General features: G+C 39.0%; 1 protein-coding gene across 2 annotated transcripts in view; it reads left to right on the top strand.

Moving 5' to 3' along the window:
* Window positions 1-16,459, top strand: part of FRY (FRY microtubule binding protein) — a gene marked incomplete at its 3' end in the record, with an annotated part of 178,470 nt that overhangs the window by 124,507 nt on the left and 37,504 nt on the right. For both annotated transcript variants that reach the window (XM_082001351.1, XM_082001350.1), the window contains exons 37-46: window positions 233-383; window positions 957-1,060; window positions 4,531-4,716; window positions 6,735-6,933; window positions 7,571-7,692; window positions 8,523-8,710; window positions 9,673-9,767; window positions 11,433-12,034; window positions 13,728-13,825; window positions 13,915-14,085. In XM_082001351.1, the coding sequence (XP_081857477.1) occupies window positions 233-383; window positions 957-1,060; window positions 4,531-4,716; window positions 6,735-6,933; window positions 7,571-7,692; window positions 8,523-8,710; window positions 9,673-9,767; window positions 11,433-12,034; window positions 13,728-13,825; window positions 13,915-14,085 (1,916 nt within the window). The remainder of the gene's footprint in view (window positions 1-232; window positions 384-956; window positions 1,061-4,530; window positions 4,717-6,734; window positions 6,934-7,570; window positions 7,693-8,522; window positions 8,711-9,672; window positions 9,768-11,432; window positions 12,035-13,727; window positions 13,826-13,914; window positions 14,086-16,459) is intronic.

Here is a 16,459-nt window from a genome sequence, read left to right as displayed (position 1 = left end):
AGGGATTCAGCTGCAGCTCCTGCCATTCCATGCTGCCTGCCTGGAATCTCTTTAATTTCCAGCAGCATGAAAGAGGGATTAAAAATGCATCACTTGTTATTGAACACAGGAATTTGCAAACCTCATGTCATCTTACCATGTTATTCCAAACAGCTGAACTGATATGTTATGATAAACTCTATTTTATTATTTCTCAAAAATGGGTAACCAGACTTGTTTTTTATCCACGCAGATGATCCTGTTTCTCCATATACAAGCTGGTTATTAAATATTGTTGAAACCAAACAACCACATCCCCTGCCCATGCCTTACAATGGAGGATGCTGGGCACCACTTGTGGACTACCTCCCAGAAACCATCACACCCCGGGGACCCCTTCATAGGTGAGCAGTTTCTCATTCTAACATTTCAAAGAGTGAGATGCCTCCTCTTAGTGGTTGACCAACACTAATCCAATTGTCTCACCACTCAGAACATCTGAAAATCATACCTTCCATTTCTGCTGATTTCCAGCGCTAACATCAACATGCAGTGCAGGCTTGCTATTCTGACAGATTTCCACCAGTAAGCCTATTTACAATGTAGGACGTCACTTTCTGATAAGAATCAGACTGAAGAAACAACTAAAACAGAAAAGGAAAATTTCTTTCCCAAGCCTCTGTGGCTATTATGCATAGCACTTTTCCCCCCTTGATCTTTTATTCTAACTAGGCTATGCATATTCTGAAATTCATCTTTTACACAATTTGTATTGTCAGTAATAGTGTTCTTTTTTTCAGTAACGGGTACTTACCTGCTTAATACTGTAAATAAGGTGCTTCAGCAGTAATCACAGTGAGAAGAAATGCTACAAATTTGAAAATCTAGAAGTTTTTTAGCTCTTCAGAAATAGCCATCATGTTACTGTTTTCCCATCTCCAAGAGGTTTCAAACTGATACTGTGATTTAATTTCCAGGTGCAATATTGCTGTCATCTTCATGACTGAGATGGTAGTCGATCACAGTGTGAGGGAAGACTGGGCTCTTCACCTCCCTTTATTGCTACATGCTCTCTTTTTAGGTAAGACCAGCAGAACAAAAAATAAAGTATAAATGTAGTCCTGTCCTTTTATTTTAGTTTTGCTGCAGCCTTAGAGTTGTGTTTCTTACATGTTTTTAATTATGATTTCCTAAAAAAAAACAAAGCCTGAGGCAATTACAGTCTGTGAATTAGTCTCAAAACTTTGAAGCTTTTGAGTTTTTTGGCTAGTTTCACCCAAGTTTGAGAAGTAGGTAGAAATTTGAAGATTAATGCCTTCCTAAATTATCTTTAAAAAAAAGTAGGCCCCCCGCGCCCCCCTCTGCTGCTGTGATGGGCAGCTGAGCAGTCAGCACATGCTTTAGACTTGGACTGCACACACCAGTGCTGTCTCTTGCTTTTGCAAAAATGTTGTGTAAGAGAGCAGAGATTACTGTACTGCAGAGATAGTGAAGGTGGGACAGAGACCAAGCAAGCTTCATTAATTTCACTGCTAATGGAATACTTTATTGTCAGTGTCTTATCTTATATACTTGAGCATAGAGGCACTGCTTTTTCCCCACTGCTGCATCTGTTCTTGACCATTACACAGTTCGGCTGAACGGTCGTGCCTTCCTTATCCTGCCACTTCACATTATGAAAAGTGAGTGGCCTAATTTTTTAGCGCACAAGAGTATTTAGCATTATAAAGCCATTCCCTAACTTTCATGATTGATAAGTACTAATTTTCACAAATAAACACAGCCAGATACTTGTGAAATAAATTTATTATAATGGAGGATCACAGTCCACTTCTTATTCAGTCACCATAGTTACTACTAAGCCTATTCACTGGCAGTCTGGGAAGATTCTGTTGTTCAGCGAGCAAAAAAGATTAAATTGGGAGGTTACAGCACAGTGGTAGAATACCCGTGATATACTTCAATATATAGTTGAAGAATATATTTCATTCTCCTCTTCTGCTACTCTGTTACGAACTGTTCTGTGTGAAATTTTTTGATGAAATAGGGTTTTTTTGAAAATGCATGCTCATCAAATACTTGTTTCGTATATTAGTACACTGATTTCAACAAACTTCTGAAGAAACACAGGAATAACAGCATGAACCATGTTGGATGGGGCTTCCAGGGTCAGTTTCAATATGTGACATTCCACATATATTCTTCACTTAAAAGTTAAATCTGTTTTGTGGCTGCCCGTAACAATTTTTTACTTTTTTTTATATTGTTGCGAACTTTCTAAGTGTAAGAGGAAGCTGAAAGAGAACTGGGTAAGTGTATGAAACAAATAGATAACCATCAACTGACGGAACAACGTCTTTAGTATGATTTGTAACAAGTGTGAGAAAACAGTTAGAAATTCTCACAAGAATAAATGAATAACTTAATGCAGGAGTAGTATACAGCAGGGTGGCCACTTAAGACAGCTTTAAGGAGCCATCAGGGAGCCATGCAAATAAACATATGCAGAAACAGAGTTATGATATTAGTAATCCATTATAAAAATATCTTTACTGATTTGTTCATGCAATAATGTTTCAACATTACGTTATTTCATAAGAAATAAATAGAAATTGTGAATACCATTTGAGACAGTCCCTTGGCTAAGAACTTTCAATTCTCAAATGCGAAATTAAAGCTAAATGTAACTGGTAACTCAGTGTAACTGGTTTAGTGGTAACTAAAAGGAGATCACAGCCTCCAGGCTTCAAGTTCTCTTCCTCTGTAGTTGTTATGCCTCCTGTGGAAAATTTTTCTATATTTCATAGTCGAGTTCTGTTCTGATGGCGTAAGGAATTTATGCGACACATGTTAGCCAAAGGTATGAATAAATGTGATTGAAAATGAAGTATTTCTGTCGTGTTGGAATGTAAGCAGGCAGATGCATCTGACCAAAAAGGAAACTGGAAGCTGGTATGGTGACTAGGTGGAGAGCCTGTATCCTTCCATTTATTGGAAGGAGTGAGAAGTTACTAAAATGAAAGGATTTTGCAATGTATGTGTTTAATAGGCTATTGGATGGTGTGTAATACTGATAGTGAAGTAGAGAGGCAGAACTGCTGATGTGAACCTGCCTATCTCAGTAGTGCATGAAAATCACTGCTGTTTAAAAACTCTTTTAACAACCAGTGTGAAATGAGTCGAGCAGCTAGACTCCTTTCCCATGGAAATGTGTCCACATCACAGAAGTTTACCTCTCGGGAACTCTTCAAAGTTAAAGAAGGGCCCAGCACTGGACAAGCACAAAGTCTGAACTGTCCTTCTCACTTCGTAGTTAGCGTATCTATGTCAATACTTTCATACAAGCCTAGGGTTTAACAGGACTTCAGTCAGAAGTGCTGCCAATACAGAATTTATTTTCAACTAAAAGAACTTTTTATGTCCTTTTCAGTGTATGTTAGAACAGGGTAGGATGGGTTCATTATCTTCTGGCAGGTGGAAGGAAATGGAGAAAGGAGAATAGGAGCACCAACCCGAAGAAGCTGAAAAAGACGTGGGCAGGTTGGGCATGGTTCTTCTGGGGGAGGCTATGGGCAGATGAGTAAGACCAGGGATCACAGGACCTCCAGAGACCTGCCTGTAGGAGCCAAAGACACATTGTTCAGACTACGGCAGTATGAGCAGCTTCATTTCTGCAGGCTGGACAAGAACCAGTGTGACAGGAATATATTAGAAAACACCTGACTTGAAAAACCTGTTGGCTGTTGCCTCTTAGAGTAATGAAGGAGCTGCTTTTTAAAGAGGAATATATCCTGAGAAGAGAGGAGCTGAAGAAGAAAACAATTCGATTTTTCATCAGTGAAACTGCCCCTAAACAGAAGACAGTATTTGTAAATATCCTGGAAGATACTGAAATGGAATTGAAAAGATATTACTATGACAGAGTTCAGCTTATTTTACAAACATCTGTTTCTTTTATATCTGTAATTTGTGATTAATTCAGGTTGTGTTGAAAGCTTAGAAACGGCAGTAGTGCTAACCCGATCAGAATCTTTCAGTGCTAGGCCTTCGGTTTCAGTTCTGCAGCCTGAGCTAGTGGCTGATTTCTCGTGCTGCTCACTGGTAGCAGAAGTTCTTTTTCAAGGGATTTTGTCCATCATTTCCTTTCTTAATAAATCAGTATCTGCTGCTTACAGTTTGCACTCATTGTAAAACTGATGTCTGTGCAAGGAAGCCAAATACTGAGGTAAGCAATGTAATTACAACCACCACCAAGAATGTCTCATCTTCAGAGGTTTTCCAGCCCCGTCAAATTAACACTGCAGTGAAACAGAATGCATAAAGTTGTATTGCCACACATCGTTTTGTACCTCCCGTATGGGACCTCAGTCTGGAAACTAAATATACACACCCAATGGAAGCAAAACCACCAGTAACTGTGTCCGGAAATACTGCATCTTTTGTTTGTTTGCACTGTTGGCGTGAACTGCCTTGGAATTTTTGCTATTTCTGCAATGTGAACTTGTTTATTATTACTTCATATTCAGTGATTGCTGTAACCTTTTCTGTTAGGTCTTGACCATTACCGCCCTGAGGTCTTTGAACACAGTAAAAAGTTACTGCTCCACCTTTTGATTGCATTATCTTGCAATAGCAACTATCAAGCCATTGCATCAGTGCTGCTTCAGACCAGAGAGATGAATGAGACCAAGACTCTGACAGTACAACCAGCATACTTACCTGAATATCTTTATACAGGTAATAAAGCAAAAGAATAAAAGGACATTGCATTATACTGTGAGGTTTTTGAAAGTAGGATGTCAGGGTTACTTTCCTAAAATGTAACAGTTTTGATAAATTGAAGTGGTAAAGTGGCAGATATGAACAGGTCCCATTAATATTAATTCCATGTGAACTACCCGAGAGATGCGCCCGAGTTATTATTAGATGACTTTTCATGATAGTGAGAAAGCTATCTGATGTAAGGCAAAATATGTAATGTAGACTTTTAAACATTAATAACGGCTAATAACTTCCTAACTTCCCCCTCAGGGAGCCAGGACTGCTTTAAATGAGGGCAATCACTCCTCAACCTTTCAAAGAAATGAATAAATAATTCCAACACAGGAAGAGCGGCAAGAATATGCAGCTCAGAATTTCAATTATTAAGTTAAATTTTACATGATATACACCCTCCTTTATATCACAGATACACTTAATTTCTGTCCTGGAATCTGAAATCTGTTTCTGCATTAGGAAACTTACTTCAGACCTCTGCTGAAATGGGTGTACTGTTAACTTTTAGCAATTTCCCCGTTCTTAAGGGGTTGGTTGGGAACAGTTTGCAGAAAGCAGATAGCTAGATTTACTATTACCATGTAATATTACTAAATGCAAACATACTGTTGAGATTTGAAGGAATCACAGAACCACTGTAGAGTTATGGAGGTAGGTCTAGTTGTCTTGGAGAGGGTAAGAAATGAAAATGAAATTAGTGGCATTTCCATGGTTCATTAGGAATATAACAAAAAGTAATAAATAGTTTGGCTTTATAAAGAATATTACGTGATAAATGATTTTTTTATGAGGTACAAAAAATATTTTAATGTAATGAGAAGACGGGACATGTATTTCAGATCAATGAATTCATTTGGTCTTTTTAGGCTTCATTCTGAATAGTGTCTGTGCAAAATTACCTCACACATGAATTTCCCATTTTTGAGTTATTTAGATCTCTCTTCCGATGCATATCCATGAATCATTAAATACAGAATAAAAACCTTAGATTAAAATTCTATTACTGCTTTTCTGGCAAAATGAAAAACTTTTCATTCCTGTCTCTGAAAAACGTAATTGTTATGCTGTGTCTGAGCCTCTTAAGTCCAAGAAGTTACCAAAACTTTGTATTTGGATTCTGGTTTTTATCAGCTAATATAAAGAGTGAGAGTGTGTGTGGGTGAATAGCTATAGCAAAGAATCCTAATTGAAATCTTTTGGCTCAGGTTCTTCGCACATAATGTCAGGCAGCTAAATTAAGAGTCTCCTGACCTGCAATGGATTTTGTCAGTAGAGAGGCCACTCCTGCTCCCAGTCTTCTCGCAAGGGTAGTTTCTCTGTTGGAGAAACAGCCTAAGATGACTATCAGTCTAATATTAAGAAAATAGGTTCTAATTCCAGCTCTGAAGCTGTGTGGCAAGCTTGGTCTAGCAGAACTCTTACTCAGATGCTTAACCTTAATGCTGAAAACGTTTAGTATGAGTAGCCCAGCGTTTACAGTTACTAAAGGTGTTGAACAGAAGCCTTAAACGTTTGTGTCTCAGTTTCCATTGCATTTGTAAAATTGAGACAACATCATTGTCCTAAAAATTTCACCCTGCAGAGGTTTTCTTCCTCATCAGCCTAGCCCAGAGAAGTGAGCTGAACTTGGCATGTACTTAGCCAGCTTCAAAATTCACTTCCCAGAAGTACATAGTTCTGATTGTAAAATGCCATGAAACATTTGTTTTTCAAGAACTGTAGCTCTCATGCAGTAAAAAAAAATTAGTCTTGACTTTGGTATTTTTCATTTTATATTGGATTCTGCACTTTTAGGAACAGAGTACTGTTTTCACCCCCGTCAGCGGTTGAAGGTTGTTGTGTTCTGCAGGTTTTCCCCATGTTTCCCAGTAGAAGGTTTCTGCTCCTGACTCTGAAAAATGCTGCTTGGTGGATGCTTTCACCTGTAATGCTGGCCCAACACTGCATTCCATCTTTATCTCCTCCCTTTCGGCTGGCAGGTGGCTTTGACTTTCTGCGGGAATACCAGTCATCTCCAGTACCAGACTCCGGCTTGAGCTCCAGCTCCACCTCCTCCAGTATCAGTCTGGGAGGCAGCAGTGGAAATCTCCCACAGATTACACAAGAGGTTGAGGACATGGACACTGCTGCTGAAACAGATGAGAAAGCAAACAAATTAATTGAGTTTCTGACAACCAGGTAATGGAGCTAAGCAGAGGTTACGTTCGTACTGGAAACACATACTTTCATGTCTTCTCTACAATTATCTGTAGCAACTAAAAGACTCAAAGGAAAATGACTGAGCATTTGTAGTAATTACAGACTCCCATTTCTCTTTTATTGATACCTATAGAAGTAGGTACTTAAAAGCATTACAGTCAGGAGTAACAGAAAAAAATCTTGCCTGACAGGAATAAAATGTTTAATTGACTGATATTATTATGTTCAACAATGAACTAATGGAAGAAGACAGCTTTATTATTATAAAATTAGATAGGAAGTGTACAGGGCATCGTGAACGGCCATGGTGAAATTCATATTAACTACTGACTACAGCCAGCAGATCCTAGATGCAATGTTAAATTAAAAAACAGGGATTTGTTTGTGCTGCTCTCCACATGGAATGACTTATATTTTAAAAGAGAAGTTTTGTAAAATACAGCATAAAAATATTTATTTATTTGTATTTTGCTCATAAAATTCTATTCAGTTGTATGTTTTCCAGGCTATGGCCCTGGACATATCAAATTGCCTTTACCGTTTATATATTTTAACTGATTACATTTATTTCAGATAACTAAAGGAAGTTTTTCACTTTGTTATGTATTTCTTTAAGGGCATTTGGTCCACTTTGGTTCCATGAAGATATCACACCCAAAAATCAGAACACCAAGAGTGCTGAACAGCTTACTAATTTTCTGCGTCATGTTGTATCTGTATTTAAAGATTCCAAGTCAGGTAGTAATTTTTTTTCCGTTCATAACTAAAAGACTATTCCCTCAAGGTCACACTGAATGTTTATTGTGTGATTTAGGAGAGCTGCATATGCAGAAGCATGACATATTGTATGTCTTAACAAGAATATATGACATATGAGGGAACTGCTTTAAAAAAATCATGTTAGATTTGACTGTGGCTGAATGTTAAATCAAACATTTCTTCAAAGCTGTTAGTAGAAAGACTTTTGGATGATTCTACCAGATAAAAACTCCTCTATGTCCCGTTTGTAAAATGCATCATAGTATTACATAACTAAGTAAATGTACTTTGTTAAGTTTCTTCTGTGAATTAAAGTTTAGTTTTAATTTATTATGTTTTTAGAGCTTAGGAAATGTACTGATTGTATTTTGAAAACCAACACAGTTACTAATTAAATGTCTTCCAAGGTCAAAGCAGGATGCGGCATCAGTATTTATATTTAAGATCTTATCCAGTAGCCTGCTGCAGGTAACAGAAAGACTCCTAATTCAGCTTGGCTTTAGGTTTGGGAGTGTTTAGAAGTTACTGTGTTGCTGCCAGCAAGAATAATGGATGGCTTCAAACTTTGTCCAGGAACTGTAAAAAATTGCAATCAAATTAAGAATTTCAGTTTTTTGCTGACAAACATTTGCAGACTCAAATTTATTTTCTTACCTACTTGGTGAAATGAATGTAAACAGTGGGAAATTCTCCCAAAACCAGACATTCCTGCATCTCCATTTCTCACAGGGTTTGCAGGATACACTACAGTGCGTATCCTCTCCAGAGAGTTGGTTCAGCCTGTTATGACATACTATTCTTTTGCTTAGGTTTTCATTTGGAGCAGCATCTGAGTGAAGTTGCTTTACAAACAGCTCTTTCAAGCTCTTCAAGACATTATGCAGGTCGCTCTTTCCAGATATTCAGGGCCCTAAAGCAGCCCCTTTCTGCACATGCGTTGTCTGACCTCCTGTCAAGATTAGTGGAAGTTATTGGAGAGCATGGAGATGAGATTCAGGTATGCATGTGTACATAATGCTTCTTAGTACTGTTGATTTAATATATGTTTAATTTAAAATTACCATTTTAACAAGATGTTCTGGAGTCAAGTCATGCAAAGTAGAATGTGGCCTTAGAAAAGGTTAGCTCTGAGTTTACTGAATCCATATGTATTTTATCAAAGTCTTCATCCGGCTGTTAAAATCTTACATAGCTCTAAAGAGAACAACTAGAAAAAATCTAGTAAATGTCACTCAAAATGAAACCTTTGTGATGACCATTTTTCCCTTTTCACATCGTTAATTTAACGATTTAATTTAACGTGCTTAAAGACCCCATCATCTTATTTGCTGATGTAATCTGACAGCGTGGAGTAGACACGACATCATTTATCAAATGTTAACATCTTTTGGAATAAAGAAACCCATACCATCCATAACGATACAAAACTTACACTGGCCTAATTTGATCCAGTCCTCCCTTAGTGAACTATGATGTTCACTTGGTTTAGCTAAACAGACTGCTCTTTCCTGAAATTTTACAATCAGAGCCTATTTATTGTGAGATTCAAGACTTAATAAAGAGAACTACTAGCTCTTAATAAGAAATAGACTGACATCACCTCCATATTTTACTAAGGTAGTGAAACTGCCACAAGATGACAGTAATACTCTGTCACAACTGCTTGCAGGGCATGTAAATCAGTGACCTGCAAGTCAGAGGTTCTGTATGCCATTACCAATTGCCTGATGAGATACATGCCATTCTTGCATGCCTTCATAGATCATTCAGAGGCAGAAAATAAAACACGTTTGTAATGACATTTTAATGTTTGGGGCAGTGGCATTGATGTGAATGTCCTTATTTCAAAAGAAATTACACGTTTCCAGTAGGTGCCTATTCCTTTTATGAACTGAAGACTTTTAAAAGCTCACTGTTTTGAATGTCTTTGTTAAAATGGTTAACCTCATGCATTGATAGGGGTATGTAATGGAGGCACTACTTACTTTGGAAGCTGCTGTGGATAATCTGTCTGACTGTTTGAAGAACAGTGATCTTCTGACAGTGTTATCACGGTAAGAACCTGTTCTCCTAACAATAGATTTTTTTCAGTGTCTCATGATATTAAGCATGCAGTTCTGCAGTCTGACAGCATTAAATTATTTTGATAAGACTGAGCTCATTTGTAACCTTCAGAGAACTAAACTAAGAGCACATTTTAGACAAATTTTGCAATAGTTGAAATACTGTTGCTAGATCTAATGGAACTTTACAATGCATTGTAAATTCTGCCTTGCTGCCACTTGGCTGTAACTTACTTTAACATCCTTTATAAATACCATATTTTTTTCACCTTTGTACCATATACTTGAAAGCGTATCTGAGAAGAAACATGGTTTTTGGAATATTGGTTTCATATGACCTGTTGTTCTCAGATGAAGTATTCCCCAAGAAGTAAACAATTATGGTTTCTTCTCTTCAATAAAACTAGGGAGGATTTTGTCCCATGTGTACGTAACCCATGGATTTTGCCAGACCTGTAGGCCATCTCCATGAAACCCTTGGCCTTAAAGTAGAACTTTGTACATGGAGGGCAAGTGCAGGCTCCTTCCATAACACAGCTGTTGACAGTACTGAGGGAGATTAATGTCTATCTGACTCCTAATAGCAACAACAGAATAGGGAATGTGTTTGAAAAACGTCTATATGTTACCGTGCTTTACACACAGAACAAAAATACAAGGGCTATCATTTCTGAAGCTAGTAGGCAGGGTTGCTACGTATTATTATACTGCAATGGCAGAACACAAGCATTGCCTTGTGACAGAGTAGAGGTGGGGAAATACGGCTTCTACTTTATGAACTAAGAGGTATTGATCTTCTTTAATGCACATTTCAGGAAAGAGCAAGATGGAGCAGAAAATAAAAAATACTCCAGAAAGCAGTGGGGTGCAATATTCTTTACTCTGACGCTATTAATCCTCTTCAAATATTATAGACAGTAGGGACTCACAGTATGTGAGGTAGGAATGGGACCAGAGAGTCAGGAATTAATTGTTCTTTAGAACAAACTTCCCTTACATGTATCAACACAGCATGTTCATATGTACAGATAATTGAAGGGATTGTCTGGATCATCACATGGTAGTCCATGAGGAGGCATCAGTCACTGAAATGGAAACACCTCTGCTTTCTGTAAACCATCTTGATGAGATCTTAGGATACAGACAAGGGAGGATGCAATGACAACAAGGTTTCTGAAGGACCTGTGCTAGCAAGAACCTAGGCAGCCACATGACAGGTTTCTTAGGATAATGTGGCGTATTTGTGGTTCTGCTTAAGTTTTTGTCTGCCCACGGTTCTCACATTAGCCAGTAAGCCATTGTGCATTTTTCCTGCCAGCTGTGCCAAGTTTGAGGTTTGCTCCACTGATGAGGGCATTTTAAAGATCAAAATTGTTTTCTACCACTGCCCCATTATATGGGCATTTCCACAAGTCACTTCACAGCTCTCTATCTCCTATCCTCATGTTCTTACCTACCTGGACTGTGGGCTATCCTGCTCTGGTTTGGTGCACTTCTGGAAAAAAAAGACAAGCTGCAATAGACAGTGTGGTGTTTTACTTTTCCTATTTAAATATTTATGTACAGTTTGCTGAATACTTAACTTGCATCCAATACATACAAAGTTGAAGCTGTGCATTCACACATTGCAATGTATGTTATATATTTTGGGTTCAGTTCATCTTCGCCAGATTTAACATCAAGCACCAAACTGACTGCAAACCGGAAGAGCACAGGACAGCTGAATGTGAATCCTGCAAGCGGTAACACAGCCACTGCTGAACGAAGCAGGCACCAGAGGAGCTTCTCTGTACCCAAGAAGTTTGGAGATGTGGACAAGTCCTCGGACCCACCGCGCAGTGCCACACTAGACAGAATTCAGGCGTGCACCCAACAAGGCCTGTCCTCTAAAACCAGAAGTTCATCTTCCCTAAAAGACAGTCTCACTGACCCATCCCATATTAACAATCCAACCAACCTACTGGCCACCATCTTTTGGGTTGCTGTGGCTTTGATGGAATCAGATTTTGAGTTTGAGTACCTAATGGCATTGCGTTTACTGAATAAACTCCTGGCTCATTTGCCACTAGATAAAGCTGAAAACCGGGAGAAGTTAGAGAAGCTGCAAGGGCAGCTGAAGTGGGCAGACTTCTCAGGGCTTCAGCAGCTACTCCTGAAAGGATTCACCTCCCTTACTACCACTGATCTCACACTACAGCTCTTCAGTTTGCTGACACCAGTGTCTCGAATATCCATGGTGGATTCCTCTCAAGCTATAGGTAAAACCAGTATACTTTCCATTGCTTTTGACATTTGATGACCAGCCTCATTAGAATATCTGCACAAACCCAAAAATGGTATATTTTCTTTCTCATCTAATACAGAATTCTCTTCTAATAATGTACTTTTGCTTTGAGTTGGCTGGGCTTTTTGGAAATTTCATAACAATATGACATGTTTCTGAAAAGTTAATCTATTGCACAATAAGGTTTTGGAGGACAGCAGTCAAGTATTATTTCACATTTCATGTCTAGTGCTTAGCACCATAAAAAGTTTCTGAGTGCTGACAAAATGTAAGGAGATACTGTCAAATTTTCTAGAACCTATTTTGGCCAAGTTTTCCATTGAATTATATCAGAATATTGCAAATTATTTTATTTTAAATTAGTGCTTCGTGGGATTTTTCCTAGAAATATAAATATTGAAAACTCTTGTACACTTTTTAGGTAAACTACAATAGCGCATTAGGGAGTGAGGAGAGAGGCCTGGGTTATAAGGGCATAAGGTAACATTTTGAAATTCCCAATTATTTAGTTGAGGTTGTGACCATTTCTTAATTTTATTTCTTGAAGGGATTTTCTGTATTGTCCAAATATTTACTCCTCTCTCTCAGTCAGAAACACAGATATTAAGACAATTGTGCAGGCTTCACGAGTAAGTCATAATAAGCTCAGACACAGAGTAAGGGGATGAATGCCATGAACAGCCTGCCCATCTGTAAGCACCTGTCTGGTGCCTGCGTTCCAGACTTCGGTTGGGCAATTCACGCATGGGCTGTGACGGTGCCATCCGGAGGTATCTTTTTCTTTTCCCTGGGTATAGAGGAAGCCAAGGGAAATTATGCTGCTAACGTAGGCAACTTGTTTAATTATGTAGAATGAGAGGGAATAAATGGTTAGAAAGATACTTTCATAGATCGGATTCTTTCTTTTCAAAAAACAGATTGTGTCCGGATACAATTTCTTCACTTCTGAGCTCTGACCTCCCAGCTGATCTGGAGCAGCTTGTGTTACAGCCAATGCCTGTAGTTCATCAACTACCTTGAGCTATGAGTTGGTGCAGAGAAGCTGAATCCCAGCTCCAGACAGAGTCCTTATGCTAATGACAACAGCTAGCACTTGGCACTGGAGCCATCTCCTAGCTTCAGAAATACCCATTTGAGTAGTCTCATCTGACCAGTTATATCAGAATTTTGTTTCATTATTATTATTAACTTGAATAGTATCAAACAATGGAAGCTGTGCCTGGCAGCCTGACCAAAATAGCTGTTCATTTATCAATACTGACTGAATTTTTTGTGTGTTTTAGCAGCAGTAGTGAAAATGCCACCAGTTAAGATTATCAGTAAGCCACTTAAGTGGAAAAAATAAACACAGTCTCTAACAGGAATAAGATACATACTTTTGTGAGATATTTTGCCCTGTAAACACCTGTTTGTGTGGTAGTGTTTGTAGAAATAGGTTCATGCTTTATAACAGTACTGTTTCCTAAATGATGTACTGGATTTTCAAATTAAGGCCCCTTTAAGACAAATGTGGTGTGGCCAGTGGCGTGAACGACTTGACAGAGTCTGCTTGAGTTTACAGCTAACGTAATATTGAAACCGTGACCTCCTACGAAACACCAACTTGAAGATCACTGTGGCTCTTGCTGTCCAAAATGGACATTTTGTTCTGTATTTTCCTCTTCTAGGATTTCCGCTGAATGTTTTGTGTCTCCTGCCCCATTTAATTCAACATTTTGACAGCCCAAACCAGTTTTGTAAAGATATAGCCGAAAGGATTGCTCAGGTATCAAAGTTATTTACTGTTTTGTACATCCTCAAACCCTGTAAATGCAGTTGCCTTCTTAATGTGTATTGACATTTATATTTAATTAGGTTTGTTTGGAGGAGAAGAACCCCAAGCTATCAAATCTCGCACATGTCATGACCCTTTATAAAACTCACAGCTATACAAGGGACTGTGCTACCTGGGTAAACGTGGTTTGCCGTTACCTTCATGAAGCATTTGCTGATATTACTTTGAGTATGGTTACGTATTTGGCTGAGGTAAGTTTTCAAAGTTTCTTTTACTGTTTTAACTCTTCTGTTCTCTAACAACCCAAAGAGCTGAAGTCTGCCTGCAAATTACTTGTGGCTTTCTGTAGCTGTTATTTATAATTGAGTGAAAAAGCAGAAATTAGCAGCAAGAAAGGGAATTACTATAATAAATCAATATTGAACACTAAAACAAAAGCCAGCAAAGGTCTGCAGGGCTGATAGATCTTAAATCAGTTTCTGTCATCAGCCAGTGAGATGCTCCACTGCCAAAGAGAGAGTAACGGGATAACATTTCTTTAGATCCCACTGAGGAGAATAAGAGGAGGACTAATTCCAGAAGGAGTTTAGCAGCATAAATAAGATACTGATCTAGTTGAAGATGTCCCTGCTCTTTGCAGGCGAGTTGGACTAGATGACCTTTAAAGGTCCCTTCCAACCCAAACTATTCTATGATTCTACGATTCTATGATTCTGTGATATCATCTGCTATATAAGGATCTGGTTCTCAGTACAAGTTTGTATGCATTCCTTCAACATTGATTGGGATCATCTTGCTGCCCAGGTTTTCCTCTGTGCTCATTGCTTACTCCTAACAACATTTCTCACATTTGGAGTATAGAGCTGATGCAGTGTTGTTACTGGGGATCCAAGGCTCAGTTCTGCTCTTTAAATTAAGGTCACTTATCTCTGCCTCCTATGTCAGATCAGTATCAGGACACCATTTTCTTGTAGAGTTCTTAGATTTATCCTTTCACTTCTGTGTTGTAGTGAGATGCCTTCATTCTGCCCTTCTCATCCAGGGAGAAATCAGTTCTGTACTCATGACATAAATTCCCTAGCTTCTTTAGAGCAGGTTTGGTTTTTGGAACAGAATCATTCTCTCCTCTGCCAAAGGTTCTACAGAAACTGTGCAGGCGTCTCTGATACTGGCTATCCACAGATTTTCAAGAGTCTGAGGCCAGGCTGTGCTGCCACACTCACGCAGACTTGAGAACAAACTTGGCCCTGCTGCCTCAAGCTGCAGTTTGTCACCTTGTTTGCACATGGAGGCTCTAAGTAAACAATCATATCAGATCTTGACTGTTGGTGAAAGCCATGACCCTCCTTAGGAGGCTAAAACAGTGCCCTGGGATTTTTCAGTCTGTTTTCAAACTCAAAGACTCTGAAGAACTATTAGCTCTTCAAACATGATGACTCTGAGTTCTCCAGAGTCACGTGTCTCCTTCAGAGCAGAAACTCGTGTTCCTAATAAACAAATATTGTAAAAATTGAGGTTTAAACTCTTCCTCCTTTGCTTTCCCAGCCGTAGGGAAGTGTTTGCCCCGCTGTTTTCCCTCTGGTGCTCTAAGTACAGTTACTAGTGCTGCAGCACCTCCACAAAGGTCATTGCACATGATCTCCCTGCCCTCAACAGGGCCTTCGACTTCCGTCTGGAGACTCTTTCTCTGCACTTCCCCGTTGCTGCACGTTGGCACCAGGCTACTATATTAACAGCAAGTCAGGCAGGCTCTTGACTGTAATTAAGGCACATTCCTCACATAGCGCCATCATTGCAGGATGACAGAGTAGTGAGCACGACTTCCTCTCTCTGTATTTACATTGACTGCAGCTCTGTTGAGTCATGTCTGGGAAATATTTGTACGGGCATAGGGTAGCAGCCAGTCTGGAGGAGGAGCAAGAGACAACAAACCATCTTGTTCAGCCTGCTGTGGCCATGAAAAAGATTTTTCCAGCATTCAGAATATTTTTCCCCTTTTCTTCTTACTTAATCCCCAGACCAGGATAAACAATGTGCTCCTGTCTCTTATAAACTGGCTGTGGCATATACTGTCCATAGGTAAAGCCAAATGGGTTAACAGCCCCACTGGGCTATGCGGAGTTGAATGTTACAGCCGTTGGCTACAGAGACTGGAGCTTTAACAACTCTGGCGCATTCCCCAGTGCTTGGGCCTGAGGGAAAGGGTGAGACATGGAGTGCTTAAGGATAACTAAGGAGATCTGTGTTGCAACAGTGACGCCTCCAAACACACAGGTATACCTTCATAAGGGGACTTTGACCACAAGTTATTAAGGCTATTAATGCTATTAACCATTTGTTCTTATACAGATGCTCTCAGCAGAAGGTAAAAGCTTCAATTATTGCCACTGAGACAAAAAATTGCATTTCATCTATTTGGTGGCAGGTAATTGCTTGTCAGCTAGGGGTATGATCCTGGCATAAAATAAGACATTTCAGCTGTGTTCTTATCCAAACATTACAGTGACCAGCAGTGCTCCTTACTGAGTTTTATGTATTACAGCTCCATCCATGAAAAATGATCATTTCTTCTAGATAAATACTTGGGAAAAATAACTATTTAATAATGTGGTAGAACTTTGAACC

The sequence above is a fragment of the Phaethon aethereus genome (assembly GCF_964289735.1).
Source record: "Phaethon aethereus genome assembly, chromosome: 1".
Taxonomy (NCBI): Eukaryota; Metazoa; Chordata; class Aves; order Phaethontiformes; family Phaethontidae; genus Phaethon; species Phaethon aethereus.
The sequence above is the reverse complement of the archived record's forward strand: the minus strand, read 5'-3'. Positions and strand labels throughout refer to the sequence as shown.